The following is a 19,289-nucleotide window of genomic DNA, read 5'->3' as shown; positions in this document are numbered from 1 at the left end:
TTTTATGAGGTTATCAATCACAATTCATTAATAAACTAGTTCTGAAGTAAGTGAGCTGATAGCTTACTCTTGAACTCAAATTCCTTTTGGCAACTACATTTTTTAATTTACGAAAGATTGATACAGCATTGGTTTGAGAGTTCAGAACAAAAGTTGGTCCAGAGAAGTGTTACTTACAAGACTATTATACACATGCATTGGATAATTCTAAAATCTTTACATTCCAAGTAGAGCCATGTCATACCAAATTTGCTCAAATGCTTTGACAATGAGATCATGGTATTCTCTTGAGTTCAGTGAAAGATAGCAGGCAAGCAAGTTCTCCAAATCTTTTGATGCTCGGATATTGTTCTCCACTATCATTTCCACCATTGACTCCCTGAAGTCTCTTTGTGGATCAAGTGAGGACTTAACAACTGCAAATCCCTCTGGAAAACCTGTATCTACTGAGGCCTTGCCTGCTTTGGATGACACACTCCTTCTGGCATAGGCTTGAACTTTCTTGCTTGCCAGTTTTGGAGAATTCACTCTAAGTCTTATACCTGTAGAATTAGCAGAGGAAATTCTAGATACTGGACTGGTTTTTCTCTCTCTCTTAGTTCTACTGCTTTCCTCTTTGCTAACTTTAACAGCTAGAGATTGATGAGACTTTACCTCATCAAATTTAGTTGATCTCCTCAACTCAATGGCTTCAATTACCTTATCATCAAACTTCACTGGCTTTGTCAATATCGGAGGAAGGCCTAATTGTGAAATTGTGTCAAACCCATCAAGATTTTCACAATTTCCAGTGAATGGTTCATTTTTCATGTCAATGATTATGTCATTGGTGGAAGAGCTAACTCTGCAACTGCATTCAGAGGCTACTCCATTAAGCAGGTCAGGAATAGTGAACTTGTCACACTCATCAGACTCAGATGAAACATACTCATGGAAGTTTGATTCAGAAGAACTCTCGGAGGAGGAGAGATAATAGTCAGGAGACTGAGGTTGATTTGGCTTAATCCAATTTGTGGAATGACAACTAAAACTTTCTATGACTGGTGAAGAGACAACTGTGGGAGAAGGCTTATAAATTGTTTTTCTCTTAGTTCTTCTTTTAGATGACCTTCTTGGTGAATCAATGAATATGTTGTCTGAGTGCTTAGTGTAAATAGGAGAATTGTATAACTTACCAGCTATGTTGGGTTCAATGGAGAAACAATGAGAGTATCTTGGCTGTGACCTTTGGGAGGTTGTTGGTGAGGTAATTACTTTGTTCTTCATAACATGAGGGCCATTTTTCTTCCTTGATTTGCTCATATCTTTGAGCTTATAGAACCATGCATTTGGCATCATATCTGACAATCTGAACCTGTTATTACCCATCAAGGATATGCCACAAGCACAGCCTTGCCTTCTCTCCTCTCTCAGTGTTTCTTTATTGTGATACCTCAGAATTGTTCAACTTCATGAGAAATGAAAGATTAGAGAACAAGAAAACATGGTTTATAATAGAAAAAAATAAAGTTGGTGGTCCACTGCATAAGAAAAGTTCCAAAATAAAAGCAAGGGGACCAGGTATGTCCACCAAGTTACTTTTTCTCATCATTTCTTCCAGCAAACATGCACAGATCTGTGGCTCTGTAGAATACAGCAGCATTTAGCTTTTGCTTTTTTTTTTTTTCTTCATATCTACGTTCATGTAAGTTACAAAATCCATGGTAACAAGTTGATAAAGTTCTGCCCGGAAGAAACCTTTCCTAAACTTTATTATTCATTTTATGCAAAGGTGATGCCAAAAAACATTTGGAAGCTTAAATTCGGCATAGAAATTTACAAAAGAATGAAAAAGAAAAAAACAGCTCACTGACTAAGAATCCACAAGAATAAACCATAAATGTAACAGCTCATGTCTAAATGGATTTCACTTCTCACTGTACTTTAGAAAATAAAATATAACATTAGTCATTAGTAAGAGTTTAGATATTATTGTATCTATATATTTGGTGATTAAAGATTTAGAATTTAACTTTAAAAAAATCACAGATTTGCACATAAAAATAGTTATTTATTCATCTTCCTACTAGGGAGATGAGATGTAGAGAACTATTGAAGTTTTCGTCTTCCTCTTTCGGTCGAGCAGGTTGCTAGGGATTCACTGGGATCTTTCTCGCCTTCGTGCTTCTCCTTCGGCTCCCGGCCTATGGTGAACACCGGATGGGGGTACTTGCAGAAGGCACCTCGACGCTCAAGTCAGTAAAGCGGGTGATCGGCACTCAGGGCCCTTGAAATGTGTTATTTATATTATTTTAATGGGCTTACCTTATTGGGTCTGTTTAGTGGAATAAATCTCACTTAGGATTGCATTACCTAATTCTTAATGATGGTTTAACTTCATTAACCTTGGTTTGAGCGTTAATGGTTGTACGTGTCGGTCAGCCGGACCGCCCGTGATGTCTTGGCCAACTCGATCAAACAGACTGGGACATGTCAACGTGTGTCTCGGTCATCTTGAACAGAGAGACCGAGACACGTCATAATGTCGATCGGTCATACCCTTACAATTCATAAAACAAAAATAATATTAAGAGTTAACTATATATTCAAATAAATAGCAAATGAATATTTTTGTTTTATATTGGATGTTTTGATTACCAACATTTTGGTGGTAGCTGAAGGATTGTAAGTCATAATCTGGTTCTCCACGCTTTGTTTGGACTATGCATGCATTCAACATTAAACAAGTAATCATGAATTTAGCAAACACTTGGCCAATGTTGATTTCATTTATTCCCTAATTCCTGGCTTTAGGAATCATTACATAATTTCCCTTTTTATCCATAAACATGTCTTAAACAATTTCATTCCTTTATTTGCTTTTTCTTTATTTTTATGCTTTATTTTTATTTTTTCATGTTCAATATTATAAGAAAAATAATTATAGTGGATTGGTTCTAACTAATACTGGGCACATATTCTTTGTGTATCTCATACCTTTTTTTTCTCTCAAACCTCATAGTTGCATATTAAATATTCTTTTTCATTATTTAAATAAAACCCTACTTAGTTCACAACACATTAAAGACTTTTTGGATTATATGTTTCAAATAAGTTCAGAAGAGTCTATCTAGAACTACATTCTAAATTTATTGATTTTGAAATTTTTAACAATAGTTTTAAGTCGACCGGATTTAAAAATTATGTAAATCGTCATCTCTATTACAATTTTATTTTTAAAAAATATTTTAGTAAATTAAAAAAATAAGATGTATTTAAAGTATTATTAACTTTGACTTCTGGTGTATATAGAGAAAGAGTCACCGTGGTAAAATTACTCTATTTATGATTGATTGATTTCTAGGAAAAAAATACACGAATTATTTTAATTTTTTATGAAAATTTTATTTTCTTCCATTAATTTCACTAGGCACACTATTTATAAACGAAAATATGGTAAAAACAATTACAATAAAAAAAAATTAAATTAATATTAAATGTATGTGCATGTGTATGCTTCTATTAGAAAAAGGTTTACACATCAACCAAAACTAACACTATTGATGTAACAAAAGACAGAAAGGTCATTTTGATCTTAGCAGAGACATTTTAAGGACTAAGGTAAAAATTTTAAAATTGAGAAAACCAAAATTTCAGATTAAAAAAAAACTAAATTTATATTTTGACCTAGAATAAAGGTTAAATGAATTTCTAAACCTCTTAACTATTTAAAAATTATTAAATAGATACTTTAAAAAATTGTAACTGTGTCCCTAAATTTATAAACTAGGCCCTTCTAATTAAAGTTTCATTGGTTTTTTGTTAGGTACAGAGACTCAGTTAAAATTGAAATAATTTAGGGCCATGTTAAAATTACTTGAGAATGTTCAATTAGGTCTTTTGTATTTAACAGAGTTTTAAGGATTTAGTTAGAAAGTTTTAAAATATAGGAATCAAATTTTTCCCTTAAAAAATGTAAGGAACCTATTTAAAAATCTTCAAAAGGCCAGTTACAACAACATTGGTTTCAAGTTTCAACAAACACTCTTAAGGCCTAACACCTTTTTGCTTTTACATTGGAATTGCAAGAAGTAGGAAGAGCAATATAGGTAGCCTCTAGTGGAGGATGACATTCCAACATCAGAGTATCATCACACTCAACATTATCCAATACTAAAATCCTCAAATTTCTTTAGACACACTCCTTTCCTACTTTGGAAATGAACTTGAAACAACAAGGGGTCTTTAGATCCAAGTTATTCAAGACATGCAAAAAAAAACACTACTGTTGTTGAACCAGTTTAGTACTTATAAAAGCTTTTTTATTATGTGCTTGTAAGTTCAAAACCCAAAAGCCCTTCACAACTAAAACAAGGTCTTCATCACTGTTATTATCAGCACTTCGTTCCCAAAAGAAATCTAAAGACAAAGATGTGCATGAAACTCCCCTCTTTCCATCATGTTCACCACTTGTTCCACCTTATGTAAGACCAAACAGGGTAGACAACAGGGAAGCTTCTTTCCAAGTGGAAGACACATGCAAGAATTTTGAGAAATATTTGGTGGAGATGGTTGTGGAAGAAGGGAAGATGAAGGACCTGATGGATGTGGAAGAACTTCTACACTGCTGGAAAAAACTCAAGTGCCCTGTCTTCATTGATTTAGTGTGTAGATTCTATGTTGAAATCTGCAAGGACTTGTTTTCTTTAGACAGTGAGGAAGCTAGTTCCTTTCCAACTAATGGCTGAGAATATGGTATTCTCCACAAGGCTTAAGTGGGAGAGAGTAAATGGATAATGTACTGTTTTTTCTTATTTTAGTTTCAGTTTAGTGACTCTTTACACTCTAGATGAACAATTCAAGGATTATCTTTATATGAAAACTTTATATTGGACTTGCTTATCTGAAATTTTAAGAAGACACCAAACTGATCTAAGTCTTGACATTTATGGTTATGTGACCTTATGGCTATGACCATAATTTATCTAACTATATTCATCCTTATATAGATCCCCTGAAAATCTAAATTCCTCAGTTGGGCATTTGAAATCTTCAATTGTTATTTTGCTCCTTTTGGTCATTTTATCTAGTTAACACAATGACAGATCACAATCAAGATTGTTATTGAGAATGATTCTATCAACATTTCTTTTCCTTAAGTAGCTGAAACTTTTGGATTTTTTTTTGGGGTTTTCCGTTTAATTTCCATACTCAGATAACTCTTTTCTATTTGACCCTTCCAAGAAATTATCTAATTTTAAGCTTAGATGAATCATGATCCTTCATATAATAAACAACTACATCAAGATAACACGTTAAAAAATAAAAGTGCAGAATTGTAATTAGTAAATAGACATTCAAGATATATTTCAGCCATGCAAGATCACTCACTTATTTCATATTAGGCTATTTGAGTGGTTTAGACCTGGCTGCAGAACGAAAGACAAAAAGTCCTGTGAGCAACGTGACAGTTTTAACTTAACATACATATACAGTTCATAGAGAAATTTGAACACTAGAGACGGCAAAAAAACTAATACATAGATATACCAAGACTTTAACTTAATCAACAGGTACAAGACAACAACCACCAAGATGGTGGATTTAGGTTCTAAGTTCTATCATAAACTAGTAGTATTTGTCATCATGACTAGCTAAGCTACCAAAAGAAAAAGCTCATGTACAAAAATTTTCAAGTCCATAAACAGTATCACCAGTTAAAGGAATCATTTAGCTTTAAGCATGTTTTTTGAGATATAAACTCTAGACTTCACCAATGTTTCTGCAACTTCAAAGCCAGGCATAACCATGAACTGAACTTTGTAGGTGGCTCTTTCTACATCAGACGAAACAGCATTCTTTCTTTCCTTCTTAACAGATTCCATGTACAAACCAGAGAACCTGCTTTCTCTGTTGACAGAAAACATGGTTGCATGGGCATCTATTGACACTGCAGAACCTAATAAAACCCAAACCCATTTTGCCACTTTTGCAAATAACTGATAGAACTCAGTTCTAGGGTGCTTGCCACCCAATATCAAGGTTCGGTGATCCAAATTTCCAAAGAATGACTCTTCCATTGTGGGATGAACAACTAGAAGATACTTTGTTCCACAAAATTTTGAAAAATCTGAGTTTGGATTCTCCATCAGTGCATCAATTGGATCATCAAACTTCACAATATCACTCACATCATAAGATGTTAACGAAACCCCATGAAACATTCTCCGTGCAATATAAGCCTCAAACGCATATTTCTTGTCACACCCTTTGGAATAGACAGCTGCATTCTCAATCCATTTTGCTGCCACATCTAAGTCCCAACCTGAAGCTTTCATCATGCTAATTAATGGTTTGGAAAAATCATGAATGGACTTTGAAGCAGCCTTGAAGAAATCCTCGAACTTAGCAACACTCAAAACACTTGCTTTTCTCTTCTTACTTATCCTCTTGATCATCACACGCAGATTTTTATTCCCCATTTCCAAATCCTGGAGCTCTTGCTGCAGCCTTAGAATCTGAGAATCTTTAACACTGTTTAGAGACTTTAACTTCCTGAAAAATGCTTCTTTGCGACCAATTTCAGATTGCAAAAGGTCAAAACATGAAGCATTAGAATAGGACTTGGTTTTTCTACATTGCTTCTCCTTGTATGCATGCTTGAACTTGCAAAGCTTCTCAATTTCTGCATCTACTCTTTCGTAAGAGGCAATAATCTTTTGTGCATCATAAGGGATATGAGCTTGCTGAAGCTGAAGATAAGCCAATTTCAGAGCTGAAACAGTGTCAAATATCCTCATGATCTCCACACCAGCACATGAACCCTCTCCTGTAAGCATTTCAATGCGGTGGGAATGGATTTCCTGGCTGTTGTTTTTGGTCTCCTTATTTGCAACATTTCTGTTTTCGCTCGGAGAAGCACCAATGCAAATTGGCTTGTGAAAGTGATGGAGATTGGGGACTTCGGAGGGTAACACCCCAATGGATTTCAATGCACAGAACTTGCAAACAATATCTGACATTTTTGAATTGGATTTGAGGGTATTTGCACATTCCATCAAACCTTCTATTCACGTATATGATCAATCTTCTGACAGTGATCCTTGCTTCAACAAACAACTAAGGCATTCACAAAATCACACAATATTGACAAAGAAAAAGGCAACTGAAAGACATTTGAGGAAATTGGATTGGATTATAAAACACAAAAAAGAAGCAAATAATATGGTTTTTTCTCTAAAAGAGACTAATTAGTCACTTGCTAAAGTAACTGTCACAGTTAATGTCCAAGAAAGACACATAGTTGGATTCAATTCAAACTAAGGAATATTAAATCATTTGAGAAAAACAATATGTAAGGTTGAGAAGAAAAGCAACATAGGTAGAAAAAATCTCACCAGTAAATGAAAGTGTGATGTGGGATGCATTGGTAGTTCGTGTTGATTAGAACTATATCCTGAGTTCTGACATTTAAAAGGCTGAAACTTGTGAATGTGTTTGTCTATTTTGAGAACAGAAACTTGTGAATGCGTGAGTATCCTGTACTGTAACATTGTGAGATGATACAAAAATTAATAAATGTTTTATTACTTTGTTGCTGTTTTTGGAAAGAAGAGCTGAACCGGGGAATCTCTCGTGTTTCAAAACTACAGATTTTCTCCTTTAGTTTTGTACTCCTTCATTTTTGTTGCAGGAGCCACCTTATTGTTTAGTTTAATTTATTGCCAGAAGTAGGTATTGGGCCCCTATGCAGGTATTTAGGGGCATTTTCATGGGCCGAAAACACATAAGATGTGACAAACTAAAGCTTTTTTTTATTTACACTCCCCTGAATTTCTCTATATATTAGTTTTCTTTATTTTAACTTTTATTACCAAATATACCCTTTTATCTAAAAACAAGTATAAACCCTGTACAACCTACTCTTGTTGAACTCTCAATCCTATCTACAAGTTTTCAATATTTTTTCTATGTAAATTTTACCTCAATTCTGTCTCTGTATTAAAGTTTGATGTTAATTAACTTTTCCATCTTTTATAAATTTGGGTATTTTCAATGAAGTTTCTGTTAAATTTTTTAATCTATTACTCAAAAAAGTTTTATTTTTTAATTAAGTCTCTGTCATTTAATTATTTTTTTCTAGTCGACCTCATTGTTATTTTTTTATGTCATTATTAATCATAAAATCTCATTTTTTAATATGTGGAAACAAGTCACATCAATCGGGCAGAAAAATTAAATAGCAATGACTCAACTTAAAAATATATAATTTAAGTACTCAATGAAATAATTTCTTTAATACTCAAATTTAAAAGATACTTAAAGATTTAATTAAAAGTAGATTATAATATCCATATCAAATACTTTTTCAAATTCTTGATTTTGTGTCGTCATTCCAAAAGTTATCTTCCAAGAAAATTTTAAATAGTATTTTTCATAGTAAAAAAAAATCATCAAATAGCAATCAAATTTAGAGACAAAAAATAATTAGTCCATGATTAAATTAGATACTATTTTATAGATTAAAAATTATTAATATCTAAAGTGATTTCTATTATTAAAAAAAAATTATAAAATAATTTTTAAATTGGTATCTAAGTTAACTATCAAGGTTTTAGCTAATATTTTAGATTATAAATTAATCTATAAAAGACTAATAGAAACTAATTTAGAATATAAAGTAATTAGTATTTAAAATCTTGATAGTTAATGGTTAGATATCAATTTAGAAATTATTTTATAAATTTCTATTAATAATAGAAACTACTTTAAATACTAATAATTTTTTAGTTTATAAAATTGTATCTAATTTAGTCAAATAGTAACTAATTATTTTGGTCTCTAAAATTAGTTTTTATTTAATGATTTTCTTGTAGTGATATGTTTAGAAAATAATTTTTGCAAAGTAATTTTCGGAATTTGTCTTAAAAAGTATTTTTCAGAAATTTTCCTATTCTTAGACTTTGTTTATTTTTCTAGAAAAGAAGAAAATTAGTTTAGGAGATGGGTTGATTGGTTAATATAAATGTAGTGTGTGTTTGCTTTTGTGGGTGATGGAGGTTGAGGGTGAGGGTGAATGGGTATCACCCTTGTTTGCTTCTATGAGAGGGTGAGGTTGAGGGTGAAAGTGAATCGAAAGTTGAGGACATTTAGGATCTTTTCATAATTGAAGAGATAAGAGAGTGGAATGAGATGAAAAGATGGAAATTATTAATAATAATAATTTTTTATATATATATAACATAACATAATTTAAAGAATCATAGATAATATTAAAATTATCTAAATAAATTAACTTAAGTAACAAAATTAATTTAAATTGATAAAATGAAAAATAATAAAATTATACTTACATTTAAAATTATATTTAATTATTTCTTTGAATTTTACATTTTTTTCTTTTATTTATAAATGAAACTTTAAATTATTTTAATTAACTAAAATATGCACAAAATTAATAGTTATTTATTCTTTTTTTATATATAAGGGTAAATTTGTAATCTTATAATTTACCCTATTCAAAATAATTTAAAATACTCTTACAACCATCACATCACTCACGTATCTGAATAAACTTTTTTTTCACACATTCACTCTAACATACTCTAATCCAAACACACTCATTTTTTTCACACCGATAAGGTTGGAATCGTGCTCATTCATCTCTATTTTTGAAAAAGAACATTGAAAATGAGAATATGTGAACATAACTATTTGAAAAAGAGGGACAAATTAAGAAGAACGAGGTAATTTCACAGAGGAAAGAAAGAAGAAAAAGGAGTGAATTTAGCAATTAAACATGATACAAATAGCAAAAGCCAAAATACTTTTTGGAATACCTATTAGTTTCTTCAGATTGCTGATAGTAATGATTAGACATGCCTCAGCAAATTTATATTAGCACTGCTACTAATTTTCATTATTAGTATCGTTAATCTTTTGCAACCATGCAAAAGTTATCTTTATGAGGTACACATTTTTGCTTAAACTTGCTTTCACTGTTTTCCCCTTTGGTTTGATTAAGGAAAATGCAAAGGAAGTGATTGGCCATGATATGTAATAGCAAAAACTTTATTTTTGTGGCACTGTAAATATTTTTAGGATTAACAAGTGGCTGCAAAAGATAATAGAGGAATGCAACCATCCCAAAAACAAAGAGAAGACAACCTTTTAAGAGTAAATTGTGATAGCAATGCATACTCTGCAATTAGGCAAACATAAAATATACTTCCAGAATGTGACATGAACCAGAAGAAGGAACAATTGTGACTGAAAATGTGACTAGCCTCATCTATCCTTAGGATCTAAAATCTTTCCAAAACAATGGCCAAGCAGAACTCAAGACACACCACTGTTAATAAACACAACTACCAAAAAATATTATGAAACCACATTCTTCTTTACCATTCAAAAATTGCTATGCTAACCCCATTTCCTCATTGTTTGTATAACCAGCTAACATTGAGTTACAAGAAACCAAACCTTTACTGGCATCTGCTAAAGCACTTTTTTCAGCATCACTGAACCAACCCTTCTTCTCATAACTAGCTATTATTGCGCTTCAACAAGCAGTGTTTAACATATCTTTTGTGTGGCATTTGTATTTTACTGAATTAAGGAACTTTGTTACCTTGTGCCTACCTAAGAATTGCCACTAAACAATACCCTTGAGTGTTTTGTCGTGGATCCCCATGCAAGTGCATTGTTCCATTCAGAGCAAGATGTCACATCTTAAGATCATAAACATTTCAATCAAAGTTTTTACCTCCTTAATTTGTTTTACTTCATTCTTCTAAAAGAACTTGTAAATTTATCCAAACAATGCTCATTCTCTCTCAATCTGTTTTCCCTTTCTCAGTTTTATGACAGTTTAGGAGGAAAGATATTTTTCTTATCTCTGTATCAATTAATCTATGCATACTTGAAGTGGTAGTTAACAGAGTACCTATATCAATATTGAACCATCAACTAATGTAAGCATTAAGTTTTTGAGTTAATGCTGTTAGATGCTGCAGAGATGAACCAACTGAATCAGAACAATTATATTCAGATTTTACTTTGATATATTAAGCAAACAGAAACAAGAGTCACTTCTTTTGATTCGGGAAGTTGAATTCAGTGATAGTTAGTGACAAAAAAAGTTCATATTATATTATATATTACACGTGAACTTATCTATAAAGCACAACAATCCATCACTATCTTGGGGAGTATACTTTTCCTCCAATGTGGAAATGCATAGCACACGATAAAGAAAGAGATCAGGTAAAGATATATTCATCTACCAAATTCAAATGAGTTAAGGAAAAGGGTAAGGGAAAAAACAAAGATAGAAAAAAAAGTGTCAGCCAGCATTTATTCCAAGCTGAATAATTGAGAGAATGAGAACCTTATTAGGACACAGTTTCCTGCACATGTCACCATCACATTTCCACCATCGTGTGGTGGGGTAAGGAAGGATCAGTCAGCTTGCATTTGCATGCAAAGTATGTGATTCGAAGGAAGCTGCTGGAGACATCATATCTTGGATATTATGACAAACATTGAAGAAGCATGCGTGAAAACAAGAGGGTGTGAACAACCTTAGGTAGTGAGTTTCCTTTTCACCAAATCCGTGATTCTATCATCTGTCAACCTTCATCACTTGCTAAGGTCTCACCAAATTCCATCATGCACAACAGTGCACACGCAACAACAAAAGAACTTACATATACAAAGCCTGCAGTATGTATTATTGTGCTTCTGTAGAGCTAAAAGTGTTCTACTTGTCCATTCAAGACCATAACATGCGGGTCATGTTCTAGATTTACCTCCTTTGCTTGTTTGTCTCCACATTCAATTCCATGGACCTAATTCAAACTAGGCGAGGCTTTGGTACACTGTCAACCTGACATGAAATAAAATGTTTCATAAGAGCTTTGTCAGTGTCATAGAGCTAGCTAATTTTTTATGTATATCATAATATGAACGTAAAACACTCTCAATTTTCCTTTAACCAAAAGGACAGAAAGTATAAGTGAAGAGAGAAGTGTAAAATAAAAAGTGTTGTACAATAAAAGTTGTATTAAAATTATATAACTCTTATTGAAGTAGTCCTTCATACGTCCAATTTCAATTTTAGCATACTTTAGTATCAGTTAGAGATTTCACATCCACAAATCAGGTCCACGTCTAGTTAGATCGAGTAGTTAGATCGAGCACAAGTTAGTCAGACTGAGACTAATTCAAGTTGAGTTCAATTTCGGACAAGTTAGGTTAGACTAAGATGACGAGTGTCTAGATCTATGTTGACCAAGTTGAGTCATGTCTAAGTCAAGTTGAGTCAAGCAGAGACCAAGCCTATTTGAGTTGGTCTCAGGTTAAGATGGATAGGGTTAGATCGGGCCTAAGTCAAGTAGGTCGGTCGAGTTGGACTGGGTTAGGTTGAGTCTAGCTCAAGCTAAGGTTGATAGGGTCTAGGTTGTGCTGAGTTGAATTGAGTCAACTTCAGACCAAATCAAGTTAGACCTATATCAGCCGAGTTGTGTGAGACCCACCATCAAACCGAGTTAAGTAGGACTCACATTGGGCCAAGTCAAGTCAGGACCATGTTGGGTCAAGTCAAATCTAGCCCACATTGGGCTGAGTCGAGTTGGGTCTATGTTGGACATACATCAAGTCGAGTCAAGTTGGGTCCACTTCAAGCCCAATTGAGTCGGGCTCACCTCAGATCAAGTGAAGTCAAGTCCATGTCAAGTTGGGTCGAGTCAGAACCGGGTATGGCTAAGTTGTTTTGGGCCTACAATAAGTTGAGTAGAGTTGGACCCCCTTTAGGCTAAGTCAAGTTGGGGCCCCCTCAGACTTAATCGACTTAGGCCCACCTCAGGCCGACTCGAGTCAAGTCCACCTCAAAACGAGTTTAGTTAGGTCCACATTATGCTGACTCGAGTTGAGCCCATCTCAGACCCACGTCAGATCCATGGTAAGTTAAATCGAGTCATACTCGCATTGGGTTGAGTAATGTTGGGTCCACATCGAGTCGAGTCGGTCATAACAAGCCAACTCGAGTCGAGCAATGTCAGGCAAGTCAAGACGGGTCCAACATGTGACAATCCCATATGTAATTGATATCTAATTAGTTATTAATATTTTATTTTTTATCTAAAAAATTAGTCTTTATTTAATAAAAAAAATTGTATTTTTTTTTTAGTAACCAACATATTTTACCTTAGCCTAACTTACTTTTGGAATTAGAATTTGTTTTAACTCAATCATTTAATATGGACCAATAAAAAGGAAACTATTTTAGAAGTGAATTGGGATTTATCCATGAAGTGCGGATCAAATTCACAGCTCTAATACTAAATGATAAGGAAAAAAAATAACTAGGACCAAATAATATGCTTCAACGAATAACAAAGGTATGACCTGACTTCATTAGCCTCTACCTTTTACTATGGTCTGCTCAAACTCATGGTTAATTTTAAAGCTTGTTCTTGAACCTGAGCCATATCATGTGCCTAAATTCTCAAATTTTATAAATTTATTAATGGACTTAACATCACAGTAATTGAAATAAGAATTTTCTTGACACAATTTATATAAACTAAGTCAATCACTTAAAGATGTATTATCATTTTCAACTAAATAATGAATATTATGCTCAACAATTGATTTAATTTTAAAATATAAAAAATGAGTTAAATTGTAATTTCTGATCCATGTTTTCGTTTTTTAATATTTTAGCTTTCATAGTTAGAAAATAGTCTATAATTTTAATCAAATTTTTAATTTTACACATGTTTATTTTTATTTTTAATTTATTTATGTATTTAAATTTTAGGGTTCAAATAGATTAAAATAAAATAAATAAAACATGTTTATTGGAACAAAAGTATGCTTATTTTTTAAATTTGAAAACTAAGATTACATGGAAAAAAATAGAAGACCAAAACTACAATTTGTTTTGACAAAGGTATTTCATTATAATTCATATTTTTCAAATATTTAAAAATTGGAGTTGTTAAATAGTTTTTGCATTGGAAAAAGGCAAAGGGAAAAAAGAAAGTAAAAGTGAGGAAAAGGATTGTTGCAGTGAGAGCAGAAAGCAGGCAGAGAATGGAATGGTTCTCCCTTTTGTGTGTTGGAAAAATGGTTGGAAGGAACACAGAAAAGAGCATGCAGAAAATCCTGTTCCAAAAATCTCCAACTCGGCTTCTATTCATAAAGTCCTTTTATAATTTTTCATAAAAAATACTTAATAATACATACTCTCCAGAAGTTGTATCTTCCAAATTTCACCACTATTAAGAGTGTAGATAATTTAATTAAAAAAATATTAAATAAAAACTAATTTTAAAAACAAAATAATTAGTTACGATATTAACTAAATTAAATATTATTTTAGAGACAAAAAATTATTGATATCTAAATTAGTTTATTATTGTTAAAAAAAAACTACTAACTTTAAAGTCTAAATAATTGATATTAAAATTTTGGTTAGCTAATTAAATATCAATTTAAAAATTATTTATCAATAATAAAAATTAATTTAGATACTAATAATTCTTTTAGTCTTTAAAATAATATCTAATTTAATCAATATAACAACTAATTATTTTTGTCTCTAAAAATGATTTCTATTTAATAATTTACAAATAAATATGTTTAATATTTTAATTATAAAAATATCATTTTTACTATTCTTAATTTATTTCTTGTTTTTAAATATTTTTACATAAAAAAAAATTGATGCTTCCTGGACAAATATTCCAAAACAAACACATTCAACCACTACATATTTTTCCTATACAAATGACATATTGGTAACTAAAAAACAAAAACCCAAGTGAAGACTTCCTTACTTTTTTTTCATTTTACTCTAATAATAAGATTGATACAAGTGTTTAAGAATTTGAAGTTAATTCCATCATCTTACATATTCAATCACCTACAACATTTCCTATAACATGTAAATACATTCCTACAATTTTTTAAATCTTGTAAAATCCTTTAACAAATTTTCTAGTTCATAAAATATAAAAGTTCTAACAGTAATGTTTTTTTATTATATTAATACAAAATATTTATCACTAAGTAATCACTACAAGAAAATCATGAAACTAAAAACCAATTTTAGAAACCAAAAATAATTAATTGCTATAATGACTAAATTAGAGACCATTTTAGAGACTAAAAAAAATTGATTTATAAATTAGTTTTTATTATTGTTAAATGATTTCTAAATTGATATCTAATTAGCAACTAAGGTTTTTGCTACCAAATTTAGAATCTAAATAATTGGTAGTTAAAACCTTTGTAGCTAATTAGATACCAATTTCGAAACTATTTAACAATAATAGAAACTAATTTAGAAACTATTTTTTTTTAGTTTCTAAAATTGTCTCTAATGTAGTCACTATAGCAACTAATTATTTTTTGTCTCTAAAATTAGTTTCTATTTCATGATTTTTTTGTAGTGAACCTGAGTAATTCACTACAAAAAAAATTTTTAAATAGCAACCAAAATTAGAGATCAAGAATAATTACTCACTATATTAACTAATTTAGAAACTAAAAAATTATTTAGATCTAAAGTGGTTTCTATTGTTAATACAAAATTATAAAATAGTTTTTAAATTGGTATCTAAATTAGCTACCAGGATTTTTTATACTAATATTTTAGATTCTAAATTAGTCTCAATTAGTCTTTTAGATACTAATTTAGAATCTAAAATATCAGTAGATAGAACTGTGGTAGCTAATTAATGGTTAGATACTAATTTTAAAACTATTTTATAAATTTTTATTAATAATAGAAACTAATTTAAATACCAATAATCTTTTAGTCTCTAAAACGATCTGTAATTTAGTCTAATAATAATTAATTATTTTGGTTTCTAAAATTAATTAGATTTTGATAAAAAAAAAGTTATAGTGATTATATAGTGTGTTAATTTAGTAAGATGAGTGATGATAGGGTGTGTGAAAGTTAATCTTTGGTAGAATGTTTGAGTGTCTGGTTTGCCAAACATGGTATGTAGCCTATGAAGCTATGATTGGCATAGATTGGGATGTTTTCTTACTAGTTTGCTTTTAATCTGTCATGTCTTGTGTAACGCAAACACTTCTGCCACAACCCACACCACCATTGCATAACCCTTGTCACATTCGATCAATCCACTCCTTCTCTCTCTTTAATACCATGTGTCTTTATCACACTCACAGTAGCAAGATATCTGTGAAATTAGAGACTCAGAAACAAAATGTACGTCTGATGTCTACACTTCAACATTGTACCTATATCACCCTAATTCACCAATTCACTACCCTCCAATTTACATGTATATTTCAATTCAATATTCTTCCTTCAATCTTATATTTCACTTCCAATAATAAATTCACAACTTAATCTCTACATGTGTTTTCTTAATTATGAACTCATATTGGTATTTCTCACTCTTATCTCTTTGCACATTTTTAATATTGGTATTTCTCACTCTTATCTCTTTGCACATTTTTAATTTTATTCATTAGGACATTGTTAATTTTATTCATTAGGATTATTGATCTACTTACACGGGACCAAATTTCTTACTTGACCCATCATGCGTCGACATCAATCAGGAAGACCTAACACTCAACGCATTCGTAACGAAATGGATGATTCAATTCCAAATAAATCAAAAAAAAATGTTCATATTGTAGAACGAAATGCCACAATAGAAGCAATTATCCGCACATACAAGCTTAATAATAAAATTCAATTCAAGTTTGATTATTAATTTCCTCATTTTCTTTATATATGTATTTATTCATTCATAACATTCTTAGAACATTCATTTTCTTTATTTATGTATTTATTCATTCAATTCAAACATGATCCATACACGATTATCCAATTTTTTGTTCCTTAAAACTAACACTCTTAGAAAATTATGTATCAAATTATTTTTTAACATTAAATAACTTACTACCCAATATATAAACAATAAAATTAAAAAATATGACGTGGCAGAAGTCGTGCCAAGTTGACACGACTTGGCACGACTTCCGTATGATAAGGCAGAAGCCGTGCCAACTTGGCATGACTTCAGTATGACATGGCAAAGTCATGTCTAATTGAGACGATTTGTGCATATGAAGTCTTGTCAAATTATCACGACTTAACTAAATTTGTAATTTTTTTTAAACGGACCCCATTTTAGTAAAAAAAAAAACTCCATAATGGTCAAAAACCCAAAATATTCCTTATATTTAATTTATTCATTGCTAAAAAAAATATCTTCAAAACTTTAATTAATTTAAGCATAATATTACAATGTTGGTATTTAATCATACTGATTATGTTTAATAGAGAATAACTTTAATAGTTTTGTCTTTACATTGGTGTTATGTGTTAAATTACATCATGGGGCATATGCTATTGAATTTTAGAACATGATATGCTTTTTAAGTCGTAGACAAATCAGACAAATGGGTTAAAGTGTTAGGTACTTAGGTGTTTGTTTAGCTTCACATTTGCATGGTACGTACAAGTCCCTGGTGTTGTAAACCCTACAACTGGCTTGTAGCTTGAGGGTGGAGAGAGATTCTTTAAAGCTCAGAGAGAGAGTGTCAGGCATATTTTGCAACCACCAAGGAACTCTTCTTCATCTACACCCTTTCTCAGGGGTCTCTCTTCTTCTAATGGAGAGGAAGATATCAAATCCCAACAACTTCATAAACAAAACAAACTTCTTTTTCTTCATGCTATCACTCATCTTCACCACCACCACTAATGCCACCACCATTGCATGTTTAGGTATGCAACACCACAACCTTTCTTCTTTTCCATCACTTTCTTACTCTCTACTTTTGCTAAAAAACTATCAAATGATGAAACTAATTCCACCCCTTCTCCAATGCAGATGCAAGCAAGTGCCCCATGTTGGCCAAAACTCATGCAGATCATCAGGTAGAATTTAGAAACGATCATATATTTTTCCACTGTGAGCAAATAAGTTATATTATTCCTTAATTATTACCTTTTTTTCTATGAACTTATAATCTTAACTCTCCAATTACTTAATGTGCCATCTAACTATAGAAATTACAACATTAGAGTTTGTTTAATGGTGATTAAGCCAGAATAGTATAAGTCTAATTCTGGAATTGAAACATAACAGCATTTTTTAAAGTCTCCAACATTTTACCTTCCCAAACACAACATGCAATTAATGCACCAAAAAATAGTTGCAGGGTGCAGGAACCTTTGCAAAATGTGAGCCGTCTGATGCATGAGTCAACTTTGATTGAGTAACACAAGGGGTCAGTGGACCATGTGCTTCCTTATTGGGTCCACAGTACACTGAATTGATCACTGACTATTCAGTATTCATGCATGCTAATAAGGATCATGCATCCTTTTGGTCCCACTTGCCACATCCATTAGAGATTAGAGAAAACATACGTTACACTCAAATTTCTGTTTGTATGGTCCATGGTGTTTGTGTCCTTATTTGTTGCAATTTTGTTAATTGAACACCAAGTAATTATTGAGTAACTATGGTTTTGACCAGAAATATGAGGGGAGAATTGGACATGGCATGGTGTTTGAAGGCAAAACAAAAGTTTCCTCGGATTGGGCAAGGAGGTTTCTAGTTGGACCTGGGTCATCACCACCGCTATGCACCTCCAAGTGTGGCAACTGTACACCCTGCAGACCGGTGCATGTGACGGTGCCGCCGGGTACTCCGGTGACTGCAGAGTACTACCCAGAAGCATGGAGGTGCAAGTGTGGTAACAAGTTGAACATGCCTTGAATTTTTCTTGATTTTAGCTAGAGTGAGTAACTGTACGTTGATAAAGAAAATAATAGTTCATGTTCCTGAATTATCATGCAAAGTATTGACTATTAGCATTGTCATCAAAATTTGAATTTACTTTTTTTTCACTCTTTCAATAACTGTTTACTTTAGTGACTTGTATATAGTACATGATACATGATGTTTATGTAATTCTGTGTAGGTTCTATTGACTTTAATTTAATGCATAGGATATCCAAAACAAAGAGTATGATATAATATATATATATATATATGAGACAACACCAAGTTGGTAGCAGTAGAATTATGTTGTTCGATTTGGCTAAGTCGTTTGGATTTTTCCTCCATGTCTCTTTCTCTGTTATATTGAACTGGTTGATGGATAAAGGGGTGGCCACAATTTCATTTAATAGATCCAAAGCCAATGTCAGTTAATCTGTGGTTGATAGAGTAGTTCTCTAGCTAAAAATTCAAAGTGTTGCCTCTTTGTAGATTCTTTAAGATTTTTACTTCTTTATTTATTAC

At 31.7% G+C, this 19,289-nt stretch overlaps 3 protein-coding genes across 5 annotated transcripts; 1 reads left to right on the top strand and 2 right to left on the bottom strand.

Annotated features, from left to right (window-relative positions):
- Positions 1-69: 69 nt before the first annotated feature.
- Positions 70-1,467, bottom strand: LOC137831554 (transcription repressor OFP4-like). The gene has a single exon (XM_068639278.1). The coding sequence runs from the start codon at positions 1,366-1,368 to the stop codon at positions 217-219; it is 1,152 nt and encodes a 383-aa protein (XP_068495379.1). The 5' UTR covers positions 1,369-1,467; the 3' UTR covers positions 70-216.
- A 4,030-nt stretch (positions 1,468-5,497) lies between these two features.
- Positions 5,498-7,512, bottom strand: LOC137831553 (protein GRAVITROPIC IN THE LIGHT 1-like). 3 transcript variants are annotated; one of them, XM_068639277.1, is made up of 2 exons: positions 7,377-7,512; positions 5,498-7,081 (listed from the first exon to the last, which is right to left on the bottom strand). In XM_068639277.1, exon 2 carries the CDS (start codon positions 7,035-7,037, stop codon positions 5,706-5,708), a length of 1,332 nt encoding a protein of 443 aa, XP_068495378.1. In that variant the 5' UTR covers positions 7,038-7,081; positions 7,377-7,512; the 3' UTR covers positions 5,498-5,705. The 3 variants fall into 3 exon arrangements, with proteins under 3 accessions (XP_068495378.1, XP_068495376.1, XP_068495377.1); XM_068639275.1 differs by having other exon boundaries at positions 5,498-7,098; positions 7,377-7,497; XM_068639276.1 differs by having other exon boundaries at positions 5,498-7,085; positions 7,377-7,493.
- A 9,988-nt stretch (positions 7,513-17,500) lies between these two features.
- Positions 17,501-18,991, top strand: LOC137833095 (EPIDERMAL PATTERNING FACTOR-like protein 6). Its single transcript, XM_068641468.1, has 3 exons — positions 17,501-17,761; positions 17,868-17,914; positions 18,519-18,991. The coding sequence occupies exons 1-3, from the start codon at positions 17,647-17,649 to the stop codon at positions 18,759-18,761; spliced, it is 405 nt and encodes a 134-aa protein (XP_068497569.1). The 5' UTR covers positions 17,501-17,646; the 3' UTR covers positions 18,762-18,991.
- The last annotated feature ends 298 nt before the right edge of the window (positions 18,992-19,289 follow it).

Source organism: Phaseolus vulgaris, chromosome 6, assembly GCF_000499845.2.
Source record: "Phaseolus vulgaris cultivar G19833 chromosome 6, P. vulgaris v2.0, whole genome shotgun sequence".
NCBI lineage: Eukaryota > Viridiplantae > Streptophyta > Magnoliopsida > Fabales > Fabaceae > Phaseolus > Phaseolus vulgaris.
Note: the sequence above shows the minus strand (reverse complement) of the source record. Positions and strands in the feature narration are given on the sequence as shown.

What these genes read in the sequence shown, in the direction of transcription:
- LOC137831553 (XM_068639277.1), bottom strand. Translation starts at nt 7,037, where the DNA reads ATGGAATGTGCAAATACCCTCAAATCCAATTCAAAAATGTCAGATATT.
- LOC137833095 (XM_068641468.1), top strand. Translation starts at nt 17,647, where the DNA reads ATGGAGAGGAAGATATCAAATCCCAACAACTTCATAAACAAAACAAAC. An exon ending in CACCACCATTGCATGTTTAG is followed by an intron (nt 17,762 to 17,867) that starts GTATGCAACACC and finishes TCTCCAATGCAG; the next exon opens with ATGCAAGCAAGTGCCCCATG. An exon ending in AAACTCATGCAGATCATCAG is followed by an intron (nt 17,915 to 18,518) that starts GTAGAATTTAGA and finishes GGTTTTGACCAG; the next exon opens with AAATATGAGGGGAGAATTGG.
- LOC137831554 (XM_068639278.1), bottom strand. Translation starts at nt 1,368, where the DNA reads ATGGGTAATAACAGGTTCAGATTGTCAGATATGATGCCAAATGCATGG.